This window comes from Passer domesticus, chromosome 3 (assembly GCF_036417665.1).
Source record: "Passer domesticus isolate bPasDom1 chromosome 3, bPasDom1.hap1, whole genome shotgun sequence".
In the NCBI taxonomy this organism is placed as follows: Eukaryota; Metazoa; Chordata; class Aves; order Passeriformes; family Passeridae; genus Passer; species Passer domesticus.
Window position 1 is genome coordinate 106,964,247 of NC_087476.1, and position 23,000 is coordinate 106,987,246.

The 23,000-nt window shown below is 38.8% G+C and overlaps 1 protein-coding gene and 1 long non-coding RNA gene across 2 annotated transcripts in view; both read left to right on the top strand.

Annotated features, from left to right (window-relative positions):
* Nucleotides 1-83: 83 nt before the first annotated feature.
* Nucleotides 84-23,000, top strand: part of PPP3R1 (protein phosphatase 3 regulatory subunit B, alpha) — a 38,720-nt gene continuing 15,803 nt past the window's right edge. Inside the window, exon 1 of the mRNA XM_064414915.1 lies at nucleotides 84-255. Coding sequence (XP_064270985.1) covers nucleotides 253-255 — 3 coding nt within the window. The 5' untranslated portion in view covers nucleotides 84-252. The remainder of the gene's footprint in view (nucleotides 256-23,000) is intronic.
* On the top strand, nucleotides 347-22,129 carry LOC135297407 (uncharacterized). Its single transcript, XR_010359416.1, has 2 exons — nucleotides 347-21,291; nucleotides 21,713-22,129. It is a non-coding gene; the product is annotated as an uncharacterized LOC135297407 (long non-coding RNA).

Here is a 23,000-nt window from a genome sequence, read left to right on the forward strand (position 1 = left end):
GTGCCCGGATGTGAGAGCCCCGCCCCCTCCGCCCCGCGCCAGCGCCGCTCGCGCCCCCTCCCTCGCTCGCTCGCTCGCTCGCTCCGTGCGCGGGTCAGCGGAGCCTTTGCCGCAGTGACGGGAGCGGCACCGGCGGCGGCACCGGCGGCGGACTGGGAGTGGCAACGGCGGCGGCGACGCCGGACAACGCACAGCGAGGCCGGGGTCGGCGGATTCATCTGCGGGGGAGACGCCTGACGCCCACCCGCCGCCATGGTGAGGACCCTCCCTCGCTTCCCCTCCCTAGCTCTTCCCCCCTCCCCGCTCCCGCCCCGCTGGAATATTCCAGACCGGGCCGTGTCCCCCACCCCCGCGGCCCCACCGCCGCTCCGCCTCGGCGCTGCCCTGCCCCTGACCCGGCTCCTCCCGCCCCCGGGCCGTCCACGTCCTCCCGCGGGCGAGCGCCTCCGTGGGCTTCCTTCCCGGCTCTCCCCGGCGGCGGGCGCATCCCCCGCTCTCCTCCGCCGCCCACGGAACCCCGCTGGCTCTCCGCCTCCTCCCTCCGCCGCCTTGGCAGCGCTTGTCGGGCTCGGCCCTTCCCTTCGCCGGCACCCTCTCACCTCACCCCCACCCGACCCTCCCCGCGCTCCGGGCATTCGCGTCGCCCGTGCTGCGCCTCGTCCGCTCCGCGGAGGCACCATGGGCGCCCGGAGCCTTCTCCACACGAGACCCCGGCGATTTGGGCGGCGCTGCCGTGCGGGGGTTGTTTCGCAGCTCCGCGGGGTTCTCCCCCCGCCCCCGGTGCAGCAGCAGCAGCGCTGTGCTGTTGGTGCGCGGACCGGAAAGCTGTAATGCACGTAGCCCAGCGGACGGGATAATGTGCGCTGTGCCTGCGCCGGGGCGGAAAGCCTCGCCCGGGATGGGTGCTCGGGGTCTGAGGCTGCCGGAGTGCCGTGTGCCCAGGTGTGGGAGTGTGTGCCAGAGTCGCTCTGGTTTTTCAGTCATGACGGGTTTAAATTTCTTCTTTTCTGCCGGAAAATTAACCTGGAGATACAGTATGGAGTCCTGTAGTATTTTACGTCGACACTAGGCGTGTCTCCTGCTTTTCACCGCTGCCAAGAAATCAACGCCCTGTTTTTTAGTAAACATTTATTTTAGCCTAAATTATCCAGTGGCCTGGCTGCAGGAAGACCTGGCAATATTTTGGTTTTACCGCTGGAGAAATACAAGTAGTTTAAATTTTTTGGTTGCTGTTTTTAACCCTTTCAGAGCGAGGCCAGCTGGTTTTCACATTGCACATTAGACCTCACAGGGCCTGGAAGTCACAAATGGGTTTCCTTTTGTTTTTAAGCAGGCATTGCAGTCTTTCCTTTAAAAAATAAAGTTGTGGCAGAAACTAATGTGCCATGCTCAGGCTGGTTTTGTGTGTATGCTTTAATAGATGTGCATTTGGAGAAGTGCTTTGAAGTGTATAAAGCTTTGGTTTCAGTTGGGAGCACATCAGGACTGGGGCAGGAAAGAAAAGTTCATCATTTGAGAAAAAGGTATTAATGAATTTGAGGCTTAAAGAAATTATTATCACTTATGCCATGGTTGCAGTACTGGTAATTACTTTGAATGTATAGATCATCATGAACAGTGATAATTTTCCACACAATAGTTGTGCTCATCCTGCCAGCAGCTGGATCTTCTGTGAAAATTTTGTTCTCAAAGACCTGCCAGATGTGATAGACTAACATATATAAAAGGAAAGAAATATTATTGAACTGTGATGCCCATGTGCGTGTCAGTGACCTTCAACAAACTTAGCTTTCATGTATTACTACCTTTGATTATTTTTCATCCATTCTGTTGTAATAAAGCTTTCCTGTGATCTTTTGATGGTGTAATTATGTTGATCATTACTTGATTGCTTCCTGAATAGTGTTTGTGTATGATGCATTGCAGTGTGGAAATGCATATACTGGGGAAAAAAGGTGTTAAGTTATGAATGTTATCTCTGCCAGTAAAAGTACTTGTTTTCTCAAGTAAGCAGAGAACTACTGTAGCTGTATCACTACACTGGTTCTGGTACTACCTGATCTTAGGTGCCTTTTAGTCTGAAAATCAGTATAAAACTATGCATTAACAAAAAACCAAAAAAACACAGCCAGCATTTAATTTGCCTTTTTTTTTAATCATTAATCAGGGGATGTTTTCATTTAAAGAGTTCTGTTTTAATGGAGTACATCTTGTTTCAACCCTTATGGTATTAGAGAAATTCTTTTTTCACAGTCTAGAGCAACATTTTTTTATGTTCTTGCAGAATGAGAAAGCTGACAGTAATGGTGAAAAAGTGGTGAATGTATTGTTGTGTTTGTAGTAGGTAGCTTAAGATAAAACCAAAACATCTAGTGAGTCAAAGAATGTTCTTCTGGATGTTTAGGTATAACCAGTTCTAAAATAATCTGTCAGAGCATACGATGACGAGTCCATTACATAATGCTGGAAGTAATGTTGATAAGCTATTTTTGTCAGAGTTGACTTAGCAAGTTTTTCCTATGAGTAGTGTTTTCTAGGAAAAGGTAAACAGCACAGATAAAGATATGAAATAATCATAGTTTTAGGTAAATTCTGTCTTCTTGGGATGGTCTGTGTTCTGGTTCATATCCAGTTCTTCAACTTCATAGATGTAGCACAGAAGCCGCAGAATTCTACAGAAATCACTCAAAACATATTATATCGTCCATCCATCTTAACTAGTCTCTTATTCAGTTGTTTTGACTCACTTCACTTGAATATTAGTGCCTCTGGTGCATTTTCTCCAGCTGGAAGTGATCTAACACTGGTTCTAAATTACTGGAGTAAAGAACCTCCTAAACAGTTTTTGTTTTTTGCAATAAAACAAAAAAACAACACCCAAAGACCATCTTAAACAATTCTTTACTATTTAGCGGGGAGGGTGTTACATGCTTTGGTTATTAGCTGAACAAAAAGCTAGTTATTCCTAAACAGGAAGATAGAGCCTGTTGGTGGAGAGGGAAGAAGACTTTTTAAAAGTAATTATATTTTTTCACCATTCCTGTGGTAGAAGTAGAATTCTGTTTTTGTATGGTTTAACTGTTAATTTAACAACAGGGAGAATGACAGTTGAGTAGTTGAAGGGAAAATAGTCTGTGGTGGGCATACCTCAGAAGCTTCAGTATATTCACCACCTAAGGCATCTGGCTTAGCAGGTGAAAGGAAAATTTTAAGGGAGTGGATTAATAACACCTACATTGTGGGGTTTGTTCATATCTTAAAGTAGATGGGATTGTCTTCTGTCTATCAGTGCCAGAAAAAGAGAATTCAGTAATTCTGGTATTTCCGAGGAAACGAGATGAGGCAGAAATGCACATTTTTGTGCCAAACCATTTCTCTTTTTCTGCTTCTACTTCCTCACAGAATGGGTCAGGTTGGAAGGTGCCACAATGGGTCACCTGGTTCAGCCTCCCTGCTCAAGCAGGGTCGTCCTGGAGCGTGTTGCGCAGGTTTGTGCCCAGATGGTTTTGAAATATCTCTGGGGAGGGAGACGCCACACCCTCTCTGGGTGATCTGTTCCAGTGCAAGGTCACTACACAGTAAAAAATTCTTCCTTGTGTTCAGGTGGAACTTCTGTGCATCAGCTTCTGCCCATTGCTCTTGTCCTGTTGCTCGGCACTACCATGCAGAGCCTGGTCAACCTTCTGGAACCCTCCCTTCAGATACTGGCACACATTGGTTGGGTCCTGGCTCCATCCTTTCCTTCTAAAGAGATAGTCCAGCCCCTTAATCTGGGTGCTGAATTGGTGCTTACCTGGCAGTGTTACAGAAGAAATAGCTTTTTTAATTGTACGTGTACTTAATAGTGTTCTACTGTAATTCATAAATTAATCTTGCATAAGATTTTTCAACATTGCTATGATTTTTATTCTTCTAGTTTGAAGAATTGCTTTGCTTTCCCTCCCCATTTTTGCTGCCTGTATTTAGATGTGTTTCACTACAGAAAACTGTATCCTCTCCTAAAACATTTTAAATCTGAGTGGTAGTTGAGGATAAAGTTCTGTAGGTTGGACTCAGTGATCTCATAGGTCTTTTCCAACCTAACTGATTCCATTATTCTGAAGATTTTGGTTCAGCTATATGAAATGATGATGAAAAATTGTTTTCATGGAAAACCATTTTTGTAATGTGAGCTAATATGTGACTTGTTGAAAGCGGTTTGCTCTCGATTTCCTTGCCCGTCTTCTTCCTTGCCATGCCTGTTTTCCCTGCTCTGTGTAATATCATTTTTCAAGTTGTAATTGAGAGAAAAATTAGTGAAAAATAAGAACAGTTCTTTGTTCATTAGCACCCAATTAATATAGTGACACGTTTTCCAGTTTTCCATTGTTGTGTTCTTCTGGACTGTTCGTTTTTCTGTTTTCCTGACCTTGTTTATTCCTATGTGTTCCTTACAGAAGGACCATGGGGTAAAGGGGACTGGCTGTTTCCATACTTCCTACATGTTATTTCTTTGCCAGAATCAGTAGAAACAGAGAGGGTGCTACTGTGTGATGTCCTTGTCATGATCTAAGTCTTCTGCTGCTGGAGGAGTGAGCACTGCGAGGATGGGGGAGTAAAAATTGAGGTGGTGGGGAAGGAATGATGACAGGAATATGTCAGCATCAAAAGAGGAGTAAAAGGTGTTGTGCTCAAAGATTACCCAGCTGGAACCTCTGAGCAGGATGCCATTAGAAAATAAGCATCTTGTTTGACTCACAGGCCCATGTTAATTAAAATATAGAAAAGTTGGAACTCCTGAAACAGTTAGAATTTTATTGGCTGACATGATTATATAAATTACTTAAATATGTTCGTTCTTTCCCAAAGACTTGAATTTAAGAATTTAACTTGCTGTGCTCTTGTGAAGCTGGTAAATATTGCCCTTGTTCTGCAAATGGAACAGGTCAAGGTCATGGCATGGTAATAAACTTATCCTAGGTCCTTGTTATTGTTTAGAAGTTAGCATTAGTATGTGGTACTGGCAACGTGTGTTTATAGCTTTGAAAATAAATTAAGTTTAAATCAAATTAAGTGTTACAAATTTAGGGGTCTTGTGATTTGGAGTTAAAATGCAGCCACTAGAAAATGTGCTGTGCGTTGTCCATTTGGCGTAGGGCATGTGATGGTGTTCAGTAGTTACTGGCTGCCTTCTTCCAGCATCTTTGTAACAGCATTTTCGCTGCTTAAAGTGACTGCTTTTAGAGATTAGAGCTGGAGATAGGCCTTTAATATCTTGCAAAAGCTACTCTGTTTCTTAGTTGTCAGAGGCCTCAAGTAATCTTGACACCAGCAGTGTCAGAAAGATCAGCTACAGAGATTGCCTTAATGTGCTGAACAAAGTGGGAAAGTCTTGGACATGCACCAACATCTTTTAATCTGTAATAGATAAATCTTTTGATATACCAGTTCAGGTATTCTGGGAAAGTCCAGGACTAGCAGCAGTATATTCTACTTGGTATAGAATTTGTGCATGCAATGCAGTGATGTAGCTAGATTTTTTTGGTCACTGGATGAAATAATGTATTTAGTAATATTGAGGGCTAAGCTTAAATTATGTCTTGTCTTTCCATTCAGGTCTTACATACATAATTTGAGTGGCAGAAGTCTATGGAGAGTTGGGTTTTTTTTAAATTTCAGGTGTGTCTAAGAATAAAACCCCCGTCTTTCAAGTGAAGTCATTTCTGGAGCATCATTTCTTCTTAATTTTGACTTTTTGTGTAGCTTGAAAATTTTAATTTGATGGCTATACTTTTTATCAGACTTTTTTCATATAGACTGTTTTATATGTTGCTACAAGCACTTTAACTGTTTGGGCAGAACTCTGTTGATGATACAAAACAGGCTGGAGACTATATCTGACTCACTTGTAACTCGACAGTCATTTGGCCCTGCTGTTGATACTCCCTTCCACAATTAAGGAAGAAATCTAGTGATATAAATAATCTTTAACTACATTAAAGAAGTCTTGGAAACCCGTTTAATGTGCTGGATTAAAGGCAGCATTTCTTATGATCTGCCAATAAAAATCTTGGTTTTCGAGCTGTAAACAGGTTGTGTCAGTGAATATTTGCAAAGTCTGTTTTGATGAACATTTTTAAGCAAACTTAAGGCACAGAACTGAAACCTGAGTCAGCTTAAAGTTACAATAGTTCCTAACTTAGGTAAGGTAGGAATTTTAAAAATGTAGTAAGACATTTACAGAAGCAACTCAGTCAGAATTTGGGAGGGGCAGGAGAGTAAGGAATGGGACAACAGATAGGAGGAAATGAAGTCCAGGGTTGATATGTTCTGGGAAGAAACCAAGCTACTGGAAAAGTGGATTCAGCTGTGATTCCCGCTAGAATACAATCCCAGTGTCATCTTTAAATGTTATGGCACTTTTTCTTCCTCTTATGTATTTGTGACAAATGTGGAGATTTTTTACCCCTTATTTTCATCAGCTGGAAACTACAGGACTTTTTTTCTACCTCTTCTCTGTTGTTACCCTGTGAGTTTCTCCTCTGTGTGCATTTATCAGATGCTTTGGGGTTTTTTAGTAATAAGTGATAGAGAACAAAACCAACTGTTGTTTCACTGCTGACTGTGTAGGTTCTGAATAGCATCACTGAAGTTGAAAAAAGTCTATTGAATTCCCTCTGATGAATGACACTATGGCTGGCAGAGAGGACTTTAAAAGGAGTTCTTTGGTTTGGTTTGTTATTGGGTTTCTTTTTCAATAAACTCCATGGCTATGCTTCAGGCCTGAGCTTGTGAAGGAGAGCTCATGTACTTTGCAGGCACGATGGCTGAACAGCTTCTCAATCTTGTGTATATAAGATGTTCCCTTGGGAAGTTTAATTTAGTATTGAGCCACTGCTAACAGGCTTAGCACTGTGGTATTTGAGCAGCCATGGGTCGGTTTTGTTGATAATGCTAAAGTGACACTTCACAGATTTTTTTTTAGATTAAAACTTGATTGCATGTAGATCTGCTAACAAGTCTATAAAAAAATCTATGATCAATAGTAGAACTTCGAAGGAGCAGTAATAAAAATGTCAGATGAATAAATAGACTTGATTTTTATATTTTACTAAAGTAGACTGTCTTGGCACTCTAATAACTTCTTCTCAGAGGTATCAAGTAAAATACCTGTTTGCCACTTAAGAAATTTTTCCAGTAATTCTTATTAAAGCAGTGTTAGTTTTCCTGAGATATTTTATTCAAAACACTATTTATTTTATTAATAAGACTAAGGCACTTGCAGTAAGTACCACTGGTGTTAGGGTTTTTATTTGTTTGTTTGTTTTCAGACAATGCATTGAAAAAACAGATAAACGTAATTAGTAAAATATGAAAGGTTAGTAAGTTTGAATCTTGTGTACTCTTGAATGTTATAGTGCAGTTCCAGTGTTGGTGCAGCTGAGTTTTGCCAAAGGTCAGTTCTGAAAAATTCTCTTTTGAGAGGCCTTGAAAAAATGGGGTGGTGAGTTAAAAGGTGGCCAGATGCCCTTTTGTGGTGAGAAAACAAGTCTTGTGAGTAAAGGGGTCTAAAACGGAGCAGAATGAGAAGATGGTGGGTTTAGATGTAGGCATTTTTATGTAATGAGGTAGTAATAGTGTACTGCTCTATAGCAGGGGGCAGAACAACTAAAGATTCCAGAAAAAATGGTTTTAAAGAAAGGATGGGTTTTACTAGTAGTTTTATCTATTTTCTTGGAGATATTGTGTAGCATCTGTGCAGTGCTTTAAATGTTGTGTCAAGTCAAACCTTGTTATCCAGTGTTTAACAAAGAGCTGCTAAAACACTTTGTTTAAAATTACAAGTGTTCTTTGATTTGCAGTTTGTATTACAGACTAGTATGCAAATGTATCTGCATTATATACTGCCTTTAATGCTTGCAAATGGCAAATTTTCGAAAGTATGGCACATATAGAGATAAGATGGTGAATAGCAGGAAAATGGTGGCCTGTGGTTCTGTGGATTACATGCGCAATTGAGTCAGTCTTTGCATGGCGCTGTGGACTGGATTGTTGATTGTGAGCAACTGGTAATTATTACTGGAAGTCCCTGGGGCTCTGCAGGGGTGCAGCTACTGGACTTCTTTTGGAACCTGTAGACCCTATAAATACCAGTAATTTTTCTAGTGCTGCATTGTGTGTACTCTTATGCTTGCTTTTATGTACATTTACAACTTTATGTACATTTACTACAAAAGAAAATTTATGGCTCTTCAGGACAGCTGTTTATGGTTGTGTTGTCAATTACAGCAATTAATAAGCTTTGAGTTCTATCAAGATTAAGCAACCTTTAGCAAGTGCTATGAATCTGTAGTTTGGATATCTTAGACCTATTCTGGTAATGAGCTTTTGGACAATTCTTCAAACATTTGACATGAATGTTTATAAGCTACTGAAATTGGTTTGGACTTCTAATTTAATCCTTTGAGTACCCTATTACTAGCTTGTAGCAAAAGTGATACTCAATATTTGCATTCCTGTATGTGAGAAGTAAGCCAGTTCCTGTCCTGAAGAACGTAACCTAAAATATTCTTCTAAATAGCATTTAAATATTACTTAATATAACAAACTCCTGAATGGACATCACCTCAGTGTTATGACTACAAATAGTCAGTACTTTGTCTATGACACATGTCATAAAAAGAAAACTTGTTTGAAGGTTTCAAATACTCCATACCAGGGAAGCCCTAATTGAAAGCATTTATGTTGTTGGTTTGTTGTGTTGTTTGTTTGTTTGGGGTTTTTGTGTTTTATTATGTTTAATTTTGCTTTCATTTTATTGGTGAATCTGTGATAATTGGAAGACTTTGGAAATTTATAATGCGTCTTCAGAACACCAATTTCTAATTTGTGGAAAATTCTTGAGTGCTGGAAATTAAGTATTCATTTTAGAATGGAAGCTGGTAATGCCAAAAAGACCTGTTTAATGTTTTGTAAATTTCTTGATAATTACAGTGGACTTGATCCCTCTGTTTTGGATCATAGTGTTGGTAGGGCCTGTTTTCAAACCATATGATTAATTTTTATTCTTTGTGAATCCTTGAATAGCATAAACTAAACCAGAACTTGTTAAAATGTCTCCATTTATTAGCTGACAGCTGCAAGTTCTGATTAAGTTATTTTCCTTTAATGAAAAAGCAAAAGACAAAACTAGATTAGTGCTAACAGGTTGAGAATACAAACAATCTTTATATTTCAGGTTCTGTTTCTATGCAACAATTCCCCTTCAGCACAACCTGCTTCTTCCTTTATTTGCACATCTTGCTCAGTCCTGCATCTTTGCCTCCTTGATTGTTTTTTGTTCGTGTCAGTTTGTGAAATCAAATCCCGTTTTTGAACTGTCTTTCTCTTTTGAGGTCATTTGTGTCATTTTCACAGTTCTTCACAATGTTCTTCAGCCTCTTTTGTGATGGAGCCTGAATGACATTTGGCCTGCTTTGTGATCTTTTTTTTAATCATCCTGTTTCCTCTTCCTCTCTTCTTGTTGGGCGGCCATTGGGCAGTAAGGCATTTATCTCCTTTCAAACTTAGATTTCCCTTTATGATTTCCTAAGCGGTATTGAACTGTTTATAAGTTTCTTACATGGGAAGAAAGGCTGGTGACAGCATCTACTTGTGCAGCCTGTTTCTGTGCAGTGCTGGATGCTGACTTTCCTGACTCTGTGTGACTTTACTGACTCTGTTCTAACCCCTTGTATAGAGCCTTGTGAATTACTAATGCTTTCTGAATTGGTACTTACACTTCCCTGCTCAAGGGTGTTTGTTAAAACTGGCACTAAACTGTTGTATGCAGTAGAGCTTCATCATCTTGTTGTTTTGCTTCAGGCCTTTTCAGATTAATTTATAATACCTGTGCAACTGTTCCTAAGCCTTTCCCTTTGCAGTAACACAGGACTGAATACACTGTTGAAATCTAAAAACTTAGGAAAATCAATTGGTAGAGAAAGATGTGCAGGTCATGTTGTTCTTGACTGTTTCTAACCTCACTGTTTCTGTGAGTAGGGAATTATGTTGAACTGCAGTAGAGTCTTTTACATTAAGTATCCTAATACTGTTATATGATGAGGTATAATCTGTTAATGTATCTTTGCTATTTTCTTTGCCCTTTATAAATACCACTTGCAGTGAATCTACTGTCTAAACTTCCCTAAAAAAAGAAGGCCATCTGAACTTACTTTCCAACTGATAGTGACCTTCCATACTTTCCTTGCTCAAGTTTGTTAACAGTTTGTGGCAAGGGACCTTTGCTAGCAACAAGAGGAAGAAATACATTAATTATAGGACATTAATGAATATATATAACTAGTTAGAGAATTACATATTAACAAATATAGTAGTTTGTATGTTCATCACTTGATGTCAGGACAACATACTACATTTCATTTCTAGCTAAATTCTTATTCTTCATATTTGTCTCAGCCTAATCAAGCACAAGAATCTGTAGCCATTTCTTGCAGAAATTAGAGAGGAGATTTTTTTCTTTTCTTGGGGTTCTGTGACTGCTGTAGCTCCTTTTCTGCTTTCTGGAAAAAAACCCTCTGCAAAGAGAAGTGTTCTTACTCCTTTCTAATGCTCGCTGCATTGCTGAAGTGTAATAGTAGGAAACTGATCTAATGGTTATTGGGTTTTTTCCTACCTGTAGAGTTCAGGCTTTTGCAGTTAAATGTCTTCTTTGTACAAGCCCATCCAGAGGTTCAGAAACTTCAGAAGACTGAGCCATCCTTTAATTTACTAATTTCTTGTATTTGGAGTATCACAACTCATATTTTTAAGAGGTAACTTTTGATTCTACAGATATTGATAGCCTTTGGGTTTTTGAAGGTTACTCAAAAAGAAGTTTAAATTTGCAAGCAAGTCCTATACCTTAAGTGACTCTGATTTCCACAATCTACTAGACATGGTTGAAAAACAATGCAGAGAAAAGAAAGCCTGTATTTCACACTCCTCATCATTCCAGCAGCAAGAGTGCTTGACTTGGAAGTATTACAGAGTCTAAGTCTTTGACTGTTAATTTTGGAGGGATATTGAAATACCAGTTAACTTGGTAGAGTTTTTACAGGGATTAGTCTGTAGAGCTGCTTGCTGAAACACCCTAGTTTGGTTTTTTTTCAATCTATAATCGCTGGAAATGCTGAGAATTAAATTGGCCTAATTAAAAGCAGCCTCATGAGAATATAGATAGCAAATTATATTTCAATATGGCTTTAGGTCAAGTTAATATCTTCTTGTAAAGTAATTGTTCTGTACCTGTTTATATGTAGGTCAGCGAGTGATGAGGTCATTACTGCTTTGTGTTGAAGTGGAAGTTTGGAGCCTTGTCTGTTTTCTGGGGAAAATTTGATTTATCTTCAAATTGTTGTGGAGCAGGAGAGAAGCTGAAAGAGCTTAATTACCTACTAAGTATTTTACCTTCAAAAGATTAGTGTTTTGACTCTTCTGGGTAGTTTTGTCTTTTCTTCATTTGAGAGAGTATAATATGCTAAATAACAGCTTGAGTATAATCTTAATTTCTGGTGAAAACTGTAGGACTCTGTAGTTCCTCCAGGTTCTTGGTGATGCTTTCATGTTTTGGCCTAAGGTTTTCAATGAAGTTTTGTTCTGTTCTTCTGTTCTCTGTGTTAGTTTACTTTTCCAAATTTGAAGTCTTTCTATCACGACACAATTTACTTTTTGTAGTTGCTTGGATTTTCTGTGTTCATATTCACCAACAAAGAGGGAAAAAGTCCTTCCTACTAATGAAGTTATTAAATTGGTGATTGTAAGTGTCTGATATCCGGTTTATATCCATCATTGTCCCAAAAAACAAGATCACTTGTGATATGCTTTGGTTTTTTATTTCTCTTTAGTAGCTTATTAAATGTAAGTTAATGTAATTTCTTTGTTGAGATGTTGGCTCTTAACTCTGAAAATCCCAGGACACATCAGTCACTTTATGAAGTCTTCAGTCCCATTTTGTGTTTTCTCCCATACTCTTTAGAGAAGCTTTTGCACTGTATGCTTCCAAAGCCGCCTTCTTTGAAATGCTCTCTGAAGCTCTTCAGCTCTACTTTGTTATGCATAAAGATTTGTGGTTTGTTTCAGGTTGGGGAGGGGGGCTGTTTGTAACTTGTCATTGGTGTGTCTATTCTTTTGCAGTCGTTTGCATTTTCTGTCTTGTTTTGTACTCGGATCACAAATGTTCTGCATGGTGTGGTCTTGGTTTCATTTTTACTAGTGTGGGGTTAGTCCATGTAACAGCACATGGGGCCATGGGCTGGATTAATTGAGAAACTTTACTGGGATTGTCTTTAAAGCCCAAAGGGACCAGTTGCCATGGTTTGCTCATTAGCTGAGGGAATTGAATAAACTTCACTTTGTGTTGTAAACGTAGAAAGAAGTTTTGTAGGTGAAACCCGTATATTAACCTAAGTGGAACAAATAAATTACTATCTTGTAAATTTTTCTCTGACTCCTTCAGAAGCAGTGGGGGAGCAAACTGTTAATCCCAAAGCCTTCCTATTTCCCAGCACAGTTTTTCCTTATATAGTCCTTTTGTTGTATTTTTGTCAAGGTTTAATAAACCTTTTTAAATATTCAGAGTGAGCAGTTGTTTCTCACAGCATTGTGTTAATTGCATCAGAACTTCATTTAGTGGTGGCAGAATTTTATTCTTTCCCTACTAAAGATTGTGTTGCTTCAGAATCCTTCTGGGAAACTCCTTTCCTTGGCTTTTTGAGAGTTCATTATTTATGCACTTAAAATTGCAAGGTTCTGAGAATTTTTCAGAATGATGCAAGCTCGAGAAATGTGAGCTTTGAAGTGATTGGGTAAGCAGCTTGGGTTGTTGCTGCTAAAGAATGGCAGCTAGGAACTGCCAAAAATGAAATTGTGAAATGTACCTTAGCTCATAAAGGTAACACTTTTGTTCCTGTCACTGTTTTCTCTCAAGTTTTATTTACAGATTGCAATGTTTTTACAGTGAGAGCTCTTACTGTTTTCTGTGGTTTCTCATACATGTGAGGTTTTGCTTTTCTCCTTCAAATAACAAGATTAATTTGTTATTTTCTAAATGTGGCACAATCTATTCTCTGCCTTACCTAGTTTTAAAAACTCACTATGTTTGTTTCTAGCACTTTTTATTATCTGACATACTGCAAGCTCTATTATGGAGATCATAACATGGAACAGTGAATAGTCTCACATGTTACAGATGGGACAATTGAGTTAAGTTTGTAGTAATCTAGTTATCCTTTAGGTTTTTATTATGTCTACATCAGAGTTGGTGAGATGATTTGGGGGAATACATACATACCTAGTAAATGATATTATCAGTCTGCGCTCTGACTTCATGGCTTCTTTTGTCCTCCAAATTCAGGAAAAGGACTTTGCAGTAAAATTGCTTTTATCCTTGGTCATTCTTTCTTATTCAGCAATTTAGCAAACTGCTCTTCGTTGTTTCTGCTGGGTCTGTATGTCTCATTCTGTCTTGGGTGACTTTTTTTTCTGGGAGACACTGCAGGTGAGTAATTAGTGTTTGCGTCTGCATGTAGAGATCTATGATTAAACCAACTACTTAATCATACCTTCAAGATCATGTAAGTCTAGATTTTTGCTGGAAGCTGAGCAAGTGTAATGGAGTTCAGATAGGGAATGCTATGGGATTGACATATATGAAGATATATCATATAGTCCTTGCTGTAAGTGTACAGACTTCATAGATTGCTTTTCAGTCCCGAACACTTGAAATTCAAAATACGAAAATTTTAAAAAGTGGTTTTATACTGTTTGACTAGATGCACTTTTTATTGTTATGTTTCCCTTAAAAAAGCCAAATGGTGTATTAAAGGCTGAATCCTCTTATAAATTACACTCTTGATCCTTTTTTCTCTCTGGTAGAGGCTTTGGCAACAAGAGCCATCACTAATGTTGGTTTTGCTTTGCGCTTCATTGGTTTAGGGCTTCCCTGTGATATCCTAGAATAGTTACTTGACTGTGATGGCCTTAAGCCATTAATATCTCACACTGGAGGAGACCCGTGGACAGTGAAGGATTTAAATAAAGTGTAGCAGAAGTTACTGGCCAACTGCCAGCCAGGGACAAGTGGCTTCCCTTAAAATGACTGATGAAGCTTGAGCAGAGACATGACTGGATTAGATGGTGACTAAGGAGTAAACTGTGGGCTTTTCCTGAGACTTGGACATTCTTTCTTGCCTCCTATGTCCAGAAAGGGAGTGTGGTAGAACCTGATATATGTGCAAGAGGGAAGAGTCTTCTAAGGAATCACCACTTACTTAAAATAAGTTGGTGGTATTTTGTTTTTGTTTGGGTTTTTTTTATTTGTTTGTTTGTTTTTAAAATAAGATTTTTTTTTTATTGTGGCAAATGGAATTATAACACTCGACATACTTGAAAGAAGCGATGCCAGAATGCTGTAACAGCTTTAACCTGACTTGATCTCTACTGTAATCCCAAATCCACCAATCCCCTTTGCCTTGGTTCATTATCTCTGATGTCTGCAATTTAAATATGTTGAAGAATTAGGTATTAATCTTTTTTTGAGTTCCTTCAGTACTGAAGGTCACAGAGTATTTTATTCAGAGGCAGGATTAAAAGTTTAGGCTGCTTTTTAACACATTTAAAACTTAAAATCTTCTTTCCAAGATAGGTTAAAAGAAGCTGTGTTTGGTTTTGTTCATGATTTCTTTTTCCTGACATGCTCTCTTTTCTCTATATAAAATGCTTACAGCCTTCCTTGATGTTTGCTGTTGATTAGTATTCAGGTGATGTATTGAGTTAAAATATTAACAAGAGCTGTAAGACCTGTCTTTTTTTACCTTTATGGTTTCCCCTTAAAGATCTTACATAAAAGCTGAGCACTGATACAAGTTCAGTTGTTTATCAGAGTTTTGGTAGCCTTTACAATAAATGTATCTGCATGTATCCAAAAAAAGTTACTGTAACATTTCTAGGGATGATGATTTGCAGATGTAGGGAAGAACATAGTTTATGTATTTAAATGGAAGTTTCCAAACTTAAAGGTGGAATGGAATAGTATGTTGACTGGCCTGCTTCACCAGTTTTAAACTGCTGGTTGGAATTGTAGCAGAGATGCTAGGGAGTTGTGGATGTATTATGCTAGATAGTTGTGGTCTCTTTGAAATTGTGCCTGCCAGTGAATGGAAATTGCCTCTACCTATTTAAAGGAAACCTTAAATTGGTTGGACAGCAATGTGTGAATTAAATGTAATTGTAAGATTTCTTTTTAATCCCAAATACACAGTGAGATAAACTCCCCTCTGAAACTCCTTTATCCCCAGCTAAACATCCCCAGCTCCTTCAGCTGCTTCTTATGGGATGTAGGTTCCAAACCTTCTCTGGACTTGCTCCAGAACCTCAATGTCCTTTTTGAAGTGAGAGACCCAGAACTGGATATAAGTTTTGAGGTGTCACCAGTGCCAAGTACAGGGGAAGAATGAGCTTCCTGGTTCTGCTGGCCACACTATTCTTGATCTAGCCAGCATGCCATTGGCCTTCTTGGCCACCTGGATACACACTGGCTCATGTTCAGCTGCTGTCAGTCAACACCACAATGTCATTTTCTACTGGGACACATTCCAGCTACTTTCCCCCCAGCCTGTGGTGCTGTCTGGGCTTCTGACCCCAGGGCAGGACCTGGCACTTCACCTTGTTGAACTCATACCACCAGCCTGTCCATATTTGCAGAGCCTTCCTACCCTCCAGCAGAACACAACTCCCATAGTGTCATCTGCAAAATGACTGAGAGTACCCTCGATCCTCTTGTCCAGATCATTGACAAAGATATTAAATATGACCTGCCCCAAAACTGAGCCCTGGGGAGCTGGTGTCAGGCCTCCAGCTGATTGCTACACCATTCACCACCACTCTTGGCTTGGCCGTCCAGGAAATTTTTTTACCCAGTGAAATCCTGGCCCACCTGAGCCATGTACAGACAGTTCCTCCAAGAACTGGGACACAAGTGTCAAAGGCTTTCCTGAAGTGCAGTAGATGACATCCACAACCTTGCCTTCATCTGCTCAGTGGGACACGTTGCCATAGAAGGAGATGAGGTTGGTCAAGCAGGGCCTGCCTTGCAAGAACCCAGGCTGACTGGGACTGACAGAGACACTGATTGCTCTTGTTGTCCTGCATGCACTGTGTGATTGCACCCAAGATAATCTAAATACCAACATCTCAGGTCAGTTCATAAATTTCACGGCTTGGTTTTATAGCTATATCTTCAGGGGTCCAGGAGAAAATAACTATAATATATTGCTGCAATATGCATCTCATTGCTCGTTGACTAAAGAATTAAAGCAAAAGTGGTGGATACTCTTCCATAAGGCTACTGTTCATTCTTTTGCATATAGACCATTGAAAGACTGATTTGGTTAAGAAATACCAAAACAGATTTCTTTCATGACTTGTGCCATTCTCTGAGTTCAATATATGTTGCTAGTTCTAGCTATTAGAGATGTGTTCATAATAATAGTTACTGATTTTGATGGCAAGTTTTACTTGGAGAAGTGCAACTCTTACATACCAGTGGAATCCCTAAGTCCTTTACTGTCTCACTGCTTGTCTGTGCTACTTACCTGCTACCATTATTGCTGATTCTCTGTTTTCCTGTCTTTTCCTTCCTTAATTATTTACTTTACTTTAATCCATGACTTTTCTGTATAACCTGTGAGAATTTGTACCCTCTTTAATTCTTTCTATTGCACATGTGGATGACTGTAGGCTCACACCAAAGGGTAGCAAGATGTCCAGATTTGACAGTCCAGTGCCAGAAAATATATTGGATTTTTGGATAGCCAAGGTAATAGCTATGAAATGTCACAGGCTTTGGTTACATCAATGAATGAAACATAAGCAGAGCTGAGGTGGTGAAAATTGTAGTGTAGTCCTCATGGCTCAATGAATTATCATTTGAGCTGGATTCAGCTTGGAAGTCTTGGATCTTAAACCACTGTCATACTATCCTAGCTTCAGGATAGACTGGACTTGTTGGTGACCTGAAAACATAATGCAAGATTGGCAACTGTAGTCTAGCTCACTGCTAGGAGATGTTTAATTTTTGATCTTACTGAATGTGAGGGGAGTGTCACCTCACATGAATTTTTATGTATTTCTTTAATTCCTTCTTTAGGACATGATCTTAGAAGACAAGCTGAGAATTTGGGGTCAGCAGTGAAAGTGTCACTGCTGATAAGTTTCTTGAACTTCCACAAGCCTTCTAATTTCTTGGCTTCACTTAATTTTTGCATTGCAAAATCTAACTTGGCATTAGTATGAATGTAAGAATCTCAGAGGTGGATTTATCTTCTTTGAGTAGAAGTCTTGTGATGGAGAACTGCTAATTGGAGGAGGAACTATTTAGGAGAGTTGCACTCTCTCTGCCTGGAATACTTTCAAGCAAGGCAGGTACTTAGTAGCTGGTTTGTATAAAACAGTACAGAAGTCACCAAGTTCTTTTAAATAGTACTTTCTAAATTTTGGCAGTTAGTCTGCACTATTACCAGTTCTTCAGTTAAGTCTTGCTTTCAGGTAACCATATTTGGATATTTAAATTTTAGGCAGTTTTGTTCACTGCCTGCAATAAAAAGCCTAAAAGATTACTTACTTACTCCAAGTCAAAACACAAATGCCAAATTCCCTGATGATCTAGAACATTTCCTTTACAAGTTTCCTTTTGCAGTGTATAAATTGGATATTCCTGTTAAATAGAAGATAATCAGTGACGGATTTTTCTTGATTCATAGACTCCTCTTGGACTGACAGCAATGTTACTGTGTTGTTTGTTCCAGGGTTTTTGAGGTTCTTTTTCCTTCTTCTCACAGAATTTAACAAAAAAGGCCAAATAGAAGTATATTCATTTCTGAACAGGGTCGATTAAAGTATTTTTCTTGCTGCTTTTTTGCACTGAAATCTTGCTCTTGCTCTTCTTTTAAGCCATATTTTTTGTGGTGTCTGCAGAAACTTTGTGTACGTCTCTCATCAGTGCTCTGGTAAACTCCTTTCAGTGTTTAATTCTCTAAGTTCCAGATAAAATGTATAAATTACAAATAGGTGAGATCTTCCATATTTTTGCGACCAACATTTAATTCAGAAATTCAAATATTAAAGTGACTTAAAGCTTCCTGGGCTTTGTGTGAAACTTATTTTAAACTACTGTAGATGTGTCTATGTGGCATGTTCTATTCATGCAGAAATTTTTAGAGCCTTGAAAACACATGCCATCATTTTTAGTTTGACTACTTGCCTGCTGTTTTTTGATGAAGAATACGAACCTCTGCCAGCCAAAGCCCTAGTAATTTGTTAAACAATGATCATTAAAAAAAACCACCCAACCAAATCAAACTTCTTTTCACCAAGCAGTTCTTCACTGTTAAAGCTTTGTGCAAGTGACAATACATGGAAAATGAGCTTGAAGGAGGAGGAAGAATTCTCTGCAACAGGTAATTGTCATCAATATTAATTTTGGTGTTATGGAGAAGAATGAGAAAAGACAGTGAAGCATTTTCTGTGTTTGTGGAACAGGGCGAAGGGTCTTATGTGTAGGCTCTTCCTAAATGTGAACTGCCAGCTGCTTCCATCTTTAATACTCCCATTCTTTTAAGTTATGGTAGGGTATGGTGGAAAACAGCTTTTTGTGTAATTTAAAATGGAAGTTGGGAATCTTGATAATGCATGAGGCATTATCTGGTCCCCAGCTGACGTGGCTTGGACTCTTTCACTTGGCCGCTGAAGTTCCTTGCTTTTGCTAACAGTGGTAATTAGGAGTGTAGAAGGAGCAGGAGCAGATGCAAGGAGCACAACATACAGTGCGTTGCCAGCACCCCAGGAGGTGCCTTTGCATCAACAACACAAATGCAGGAACATCTAGTGCAGAGCTGGAACAGCCAGTGCTGTAACAAGGTGGTTTGCATATTTAAGGCAATTTACAAGGATGAACATCTTACATTGATTTTGTATGCTGCTGCAGAAGGTATCAAATCTTGGACAACTACTCCTGTACATGTACTAAACAGATCAGGAGACCACTCTTGCCCCTTGTTGAATTAACTGCCTGGCTGTAGAAAGAACCTAATGTTTTAAACTGTCCAGGGATTAATTTTCATTTGTAGTGACTCATACACACCCCACCCTCTTTGGAGAACTAAATTTGAGATTAGTCGTAGGATGAAATTGTGGCCTGCTGACATTTAAATACATTTTCTGCTTTTATAAAAGCAGAAAACTTAATTGAGGGCTGATGCTGTAATTTAGCTCTCTGAACTATTTACAAAAAGATGCACACCATGCAGAAAAGTTAAGCATAATTAGACCTAGAAACAGTGCTCTACTAATATATGCTGAAGAACTGCTTTGCAGTATGATGTCTGTGTACAAGCTATTTTGTATAAACAAATGCAGATAAGAATTAAAAATCTGTTACTAATTTTGCTAATTGCTAATTTCCTTTTTTATTTTCTATCTACAGATCTTCATGTCTTTCACTAAAAGGAAGCTTGTCAAGATAATTGCCTCAACTATTGTACCTTGGAGCAGCATGTACAAAACTGATCTTAAGATGAAAGTGATTAGTATTTGAAATAACTGCCAGGGGAAAAAAATCAGGAAATACCTTTTTTTTTAAAACAAAATTTACAGAAGATATAATGACTAAAGTCCACTAAGAGGTTATTCTTACCTAGTAAAAAGGCACAGCTGCTGAAAGGAAAAAGAATACTTAGTAGAAAATTGCAAGACCCATTTTTGTTCTTGAAGGAACATATTACTTGTCATATCAACTCCTTTAGTGATGTGTTTTGACTTTTCTCTAGGAAACTGGCATTTCTGCAGTATTCAGAATTGGGTCAACCTTCTGTTAGTAGATTTTGGACTTCTGTCTGTAATTATTTCTGTCAACAAGTTATGATTTTGTGCCTGTTCAACTAGGAATTAACTCATAGCCTTGTAACACCATTTAAGAAAATTTCAAGACTCTTCTAAAATAATAAGGGTATTCAAAGTATCTGTAGTATTTCAGCTTCTTTTTCTACTGGTGCAGCTTGAGAGAGAGCAGAGTTCCAGCAGCGTGGTAGTGATACAAAGATGCAGCTGGGGAAGGCATGTTTTACACTGGACATAGGTGCCAAGTAAATCTCTTGTGGAGTGTTGACTCTACAAAAAATGCATTTCTTCAACAAACCATGTGCCACTGGTATCTAAATGTGCTGATATAGTGTATATGAGCAGATACTCTGCCTTTTTGTGAGGTGTGCTAAGTATATATCTGGCAAGAAATACTGATACTACAATATGGTTTTTAAATTTACAGTCTTATGTTGTGTCAGAGCCTTGTTATTCTACAGATGCACTTGTATAAATGAACTTTTCTGTCAGCGATGAAATTACATCTTTGGAGTTTTACACTGGCTTTGGTCTTTACAGATTAGTATAATTTAAAACTATAAAGTGTAAGTGCTGTGTGATTTTAATGAATAAGGTGTATAATTATAGTGATCTTTTTCAGTAATTTTCTGTTAGTGCACTTAATCACAAAGAATATTTTTAAGTATTCTTTAGAATGCTTCCTCATCTGCTGTTAAAATCAGTTAAAATGCATTAAAACTGTACAGATGAAAATGTGTATCCAGTTTCTTTCCCTTTTCTTGATGATGTCTCATAGCTGTGCTTCACTCCCTGCTTTTTTTCTGAGCACATGAATGTGGATATAGCTCTAGACCCTCCATTTCACTTGCTGCCTGCCTATTAAACAATCCTTGCTTCTTAAGCAAGAAGAGTATTCAGCCTACTTAGTGCTTCTGTTTCAGGGCTTATCTCCTGTCTATAAAGCATATACACATTCTGATTGTTTTTGTGGACAAGTAAGCAACCTTCTTGTGCTGCTGCTTATGGAATATGATAAAAAATGCCTGCTCCTGAGACCAAATCATTCCTGTTAATGTTTGAAGATCAAAGCTTTCATATAGAGCACCATCTTTGTGTTTGTCCGGGTCACAGCAGTGCAAACAGGAATGTTGGCATGAGCAATTCAGTTGCTTATTTGTATTGAAAAACCCCCTCCCTACCAACATCCTTTGAAATCTTACAAGAATTTTGGATTCTTCTGTGAAGATGAATATTCAACACATCAGTAGCAGGTAACTACTTTTTAAAATACTTTACTTAAATACTATATGGAAAATGTTGAATAATCTTGTAATTTTTACATTGTCATTTACTACATTTTTCTGCCTTTTTAGATGTCCAAGATCCCGTCCTGGATAGGTAAGTATTCTGAACACTTTTATTTTAGCAGTAACTGTTTCAAAGAAAAATTAAGCTGAAGTTTATTCACTTTTTGTCTGATTTCCAAATATTTTTTAGGCTACTCCATTTAGATAACTTGTTTATGACTTAGCATGTGCATCTAAATGCATAGTAAGGCTCCTTATAAACATTACACTTATTCAATTCATGAACTGAAAACAGTTACTTCCATTTTTTTTGTTTTGTCCTGTTCAGTTTTCAGAAGCATTTTATGTGTCTTTAGGCACATTGATTTTGGTAGCCTGTACCAGAAATTAATTTTCTCCCAAGACCTGAACAAGGATGTAAATGCCCACAACAGTAGTAGTTAAGATTGTATATTTGTGTGCATGTACATAAATGCACTGGTTTTAATTCAACTTTCTCCTTTAATTTGCAGCCTTCCAGTCTGGTGTTTTTCTTGCCTCTTCATGACCTCGTGTCTTGAGCAGCCTAGCTGGATCCCCTGGTTCCTGTTTCTTCTTGTTTCAAAATTCTGCTTTCTCCCATTTTAGATTCCCTACCCTTTTATATTCATATGCATACACTAGCCTTTTGCTACCTGTTTTGGTCTTTGCTGTTTATCCTGAGACTTTGGTTGGGTTCCATGCAGTATTTTCCATGTGGCACTGCTTTCCTGGATTCCCTGCCACAGTGCAGTTAGTTTGTCTGAAGAACATCCCTGATGTACTTCCGAGGTTTCAGTGGCCTGATGGTCCTCATCTACCTTTCTGTTCTGCTTCTTTGTCTTGCTCTAAGTACACATTGGAGAAGACATTAAGGCTGTACTTTTTGCTGCCCTACTTAGAAAGCAAATGCATGAACATTTTTTAAAGAACCAAGAGGGCCTGTGGATTGTGGGGGATGATAAGCAAAGTGAAAAGTTCCTGAGATAAAAAAATGCAAACAACTCCTCTCAACAGCAACAACACATCTCCTCTTGGACATGTTTAGATTCATGAGATGTTTGTTCTGCTCCTTTCTGCTCTAATTAGGAAATGCAGTCACATTTGAGCTTCTAGGCTAAACGTAGTTCTTCCATTTTTTCCCCCTTCTGTCAAGTAATCTCTCTGTTCGTTTTTGTATCATTTTGACGAGCCTTTCTTTGCAAGTGCTCAGCTGTGGAATCCCTTATGCTCTACACCATAAGAAAATTGCTGTTGAATAGAGTATCTTAGACTTATCCGAAATACGTTTTGTTTTCTGGTGTAATACACTCCCTTAAAAACACTTGTTTTGATTGTGGTTATGAATCTCTTCAGTTATCTGTCTGCTCCTTTGCTAATGGATTCAGAAAAGTCATTAAGCATGTGCGTATTGTGATCTCTGGCTCAAAGTAGGCATTTGGGGGAAAATACCAAGTTTGAGTGTTTTTTGGCGTTCCTACTGCAGTAGTTCATGTTGATCTCCATAAGTACAAATTTAAATTGTTGATGCCCTCAAAGTTTTAAGTTTTTTGTGCTATTACTGTGTTGTTGTGTAGCAAGGATTTAAAGTCTTAGTTTGACTTGCCGTTCAGTTACAAAGCAGGAACATATTAACATAGTACATTACAAAAATATTAAATGTAAAGCTATTATGTCTGAGTTTCTGGTCATGTAAAAGTCTTCTTTTGCATAATTCTTGCTGTGTGAATCCTTTTTCGGGGGAACGGGCAGATGATTCAGGAAAGAAAACAGCTTTCTTAA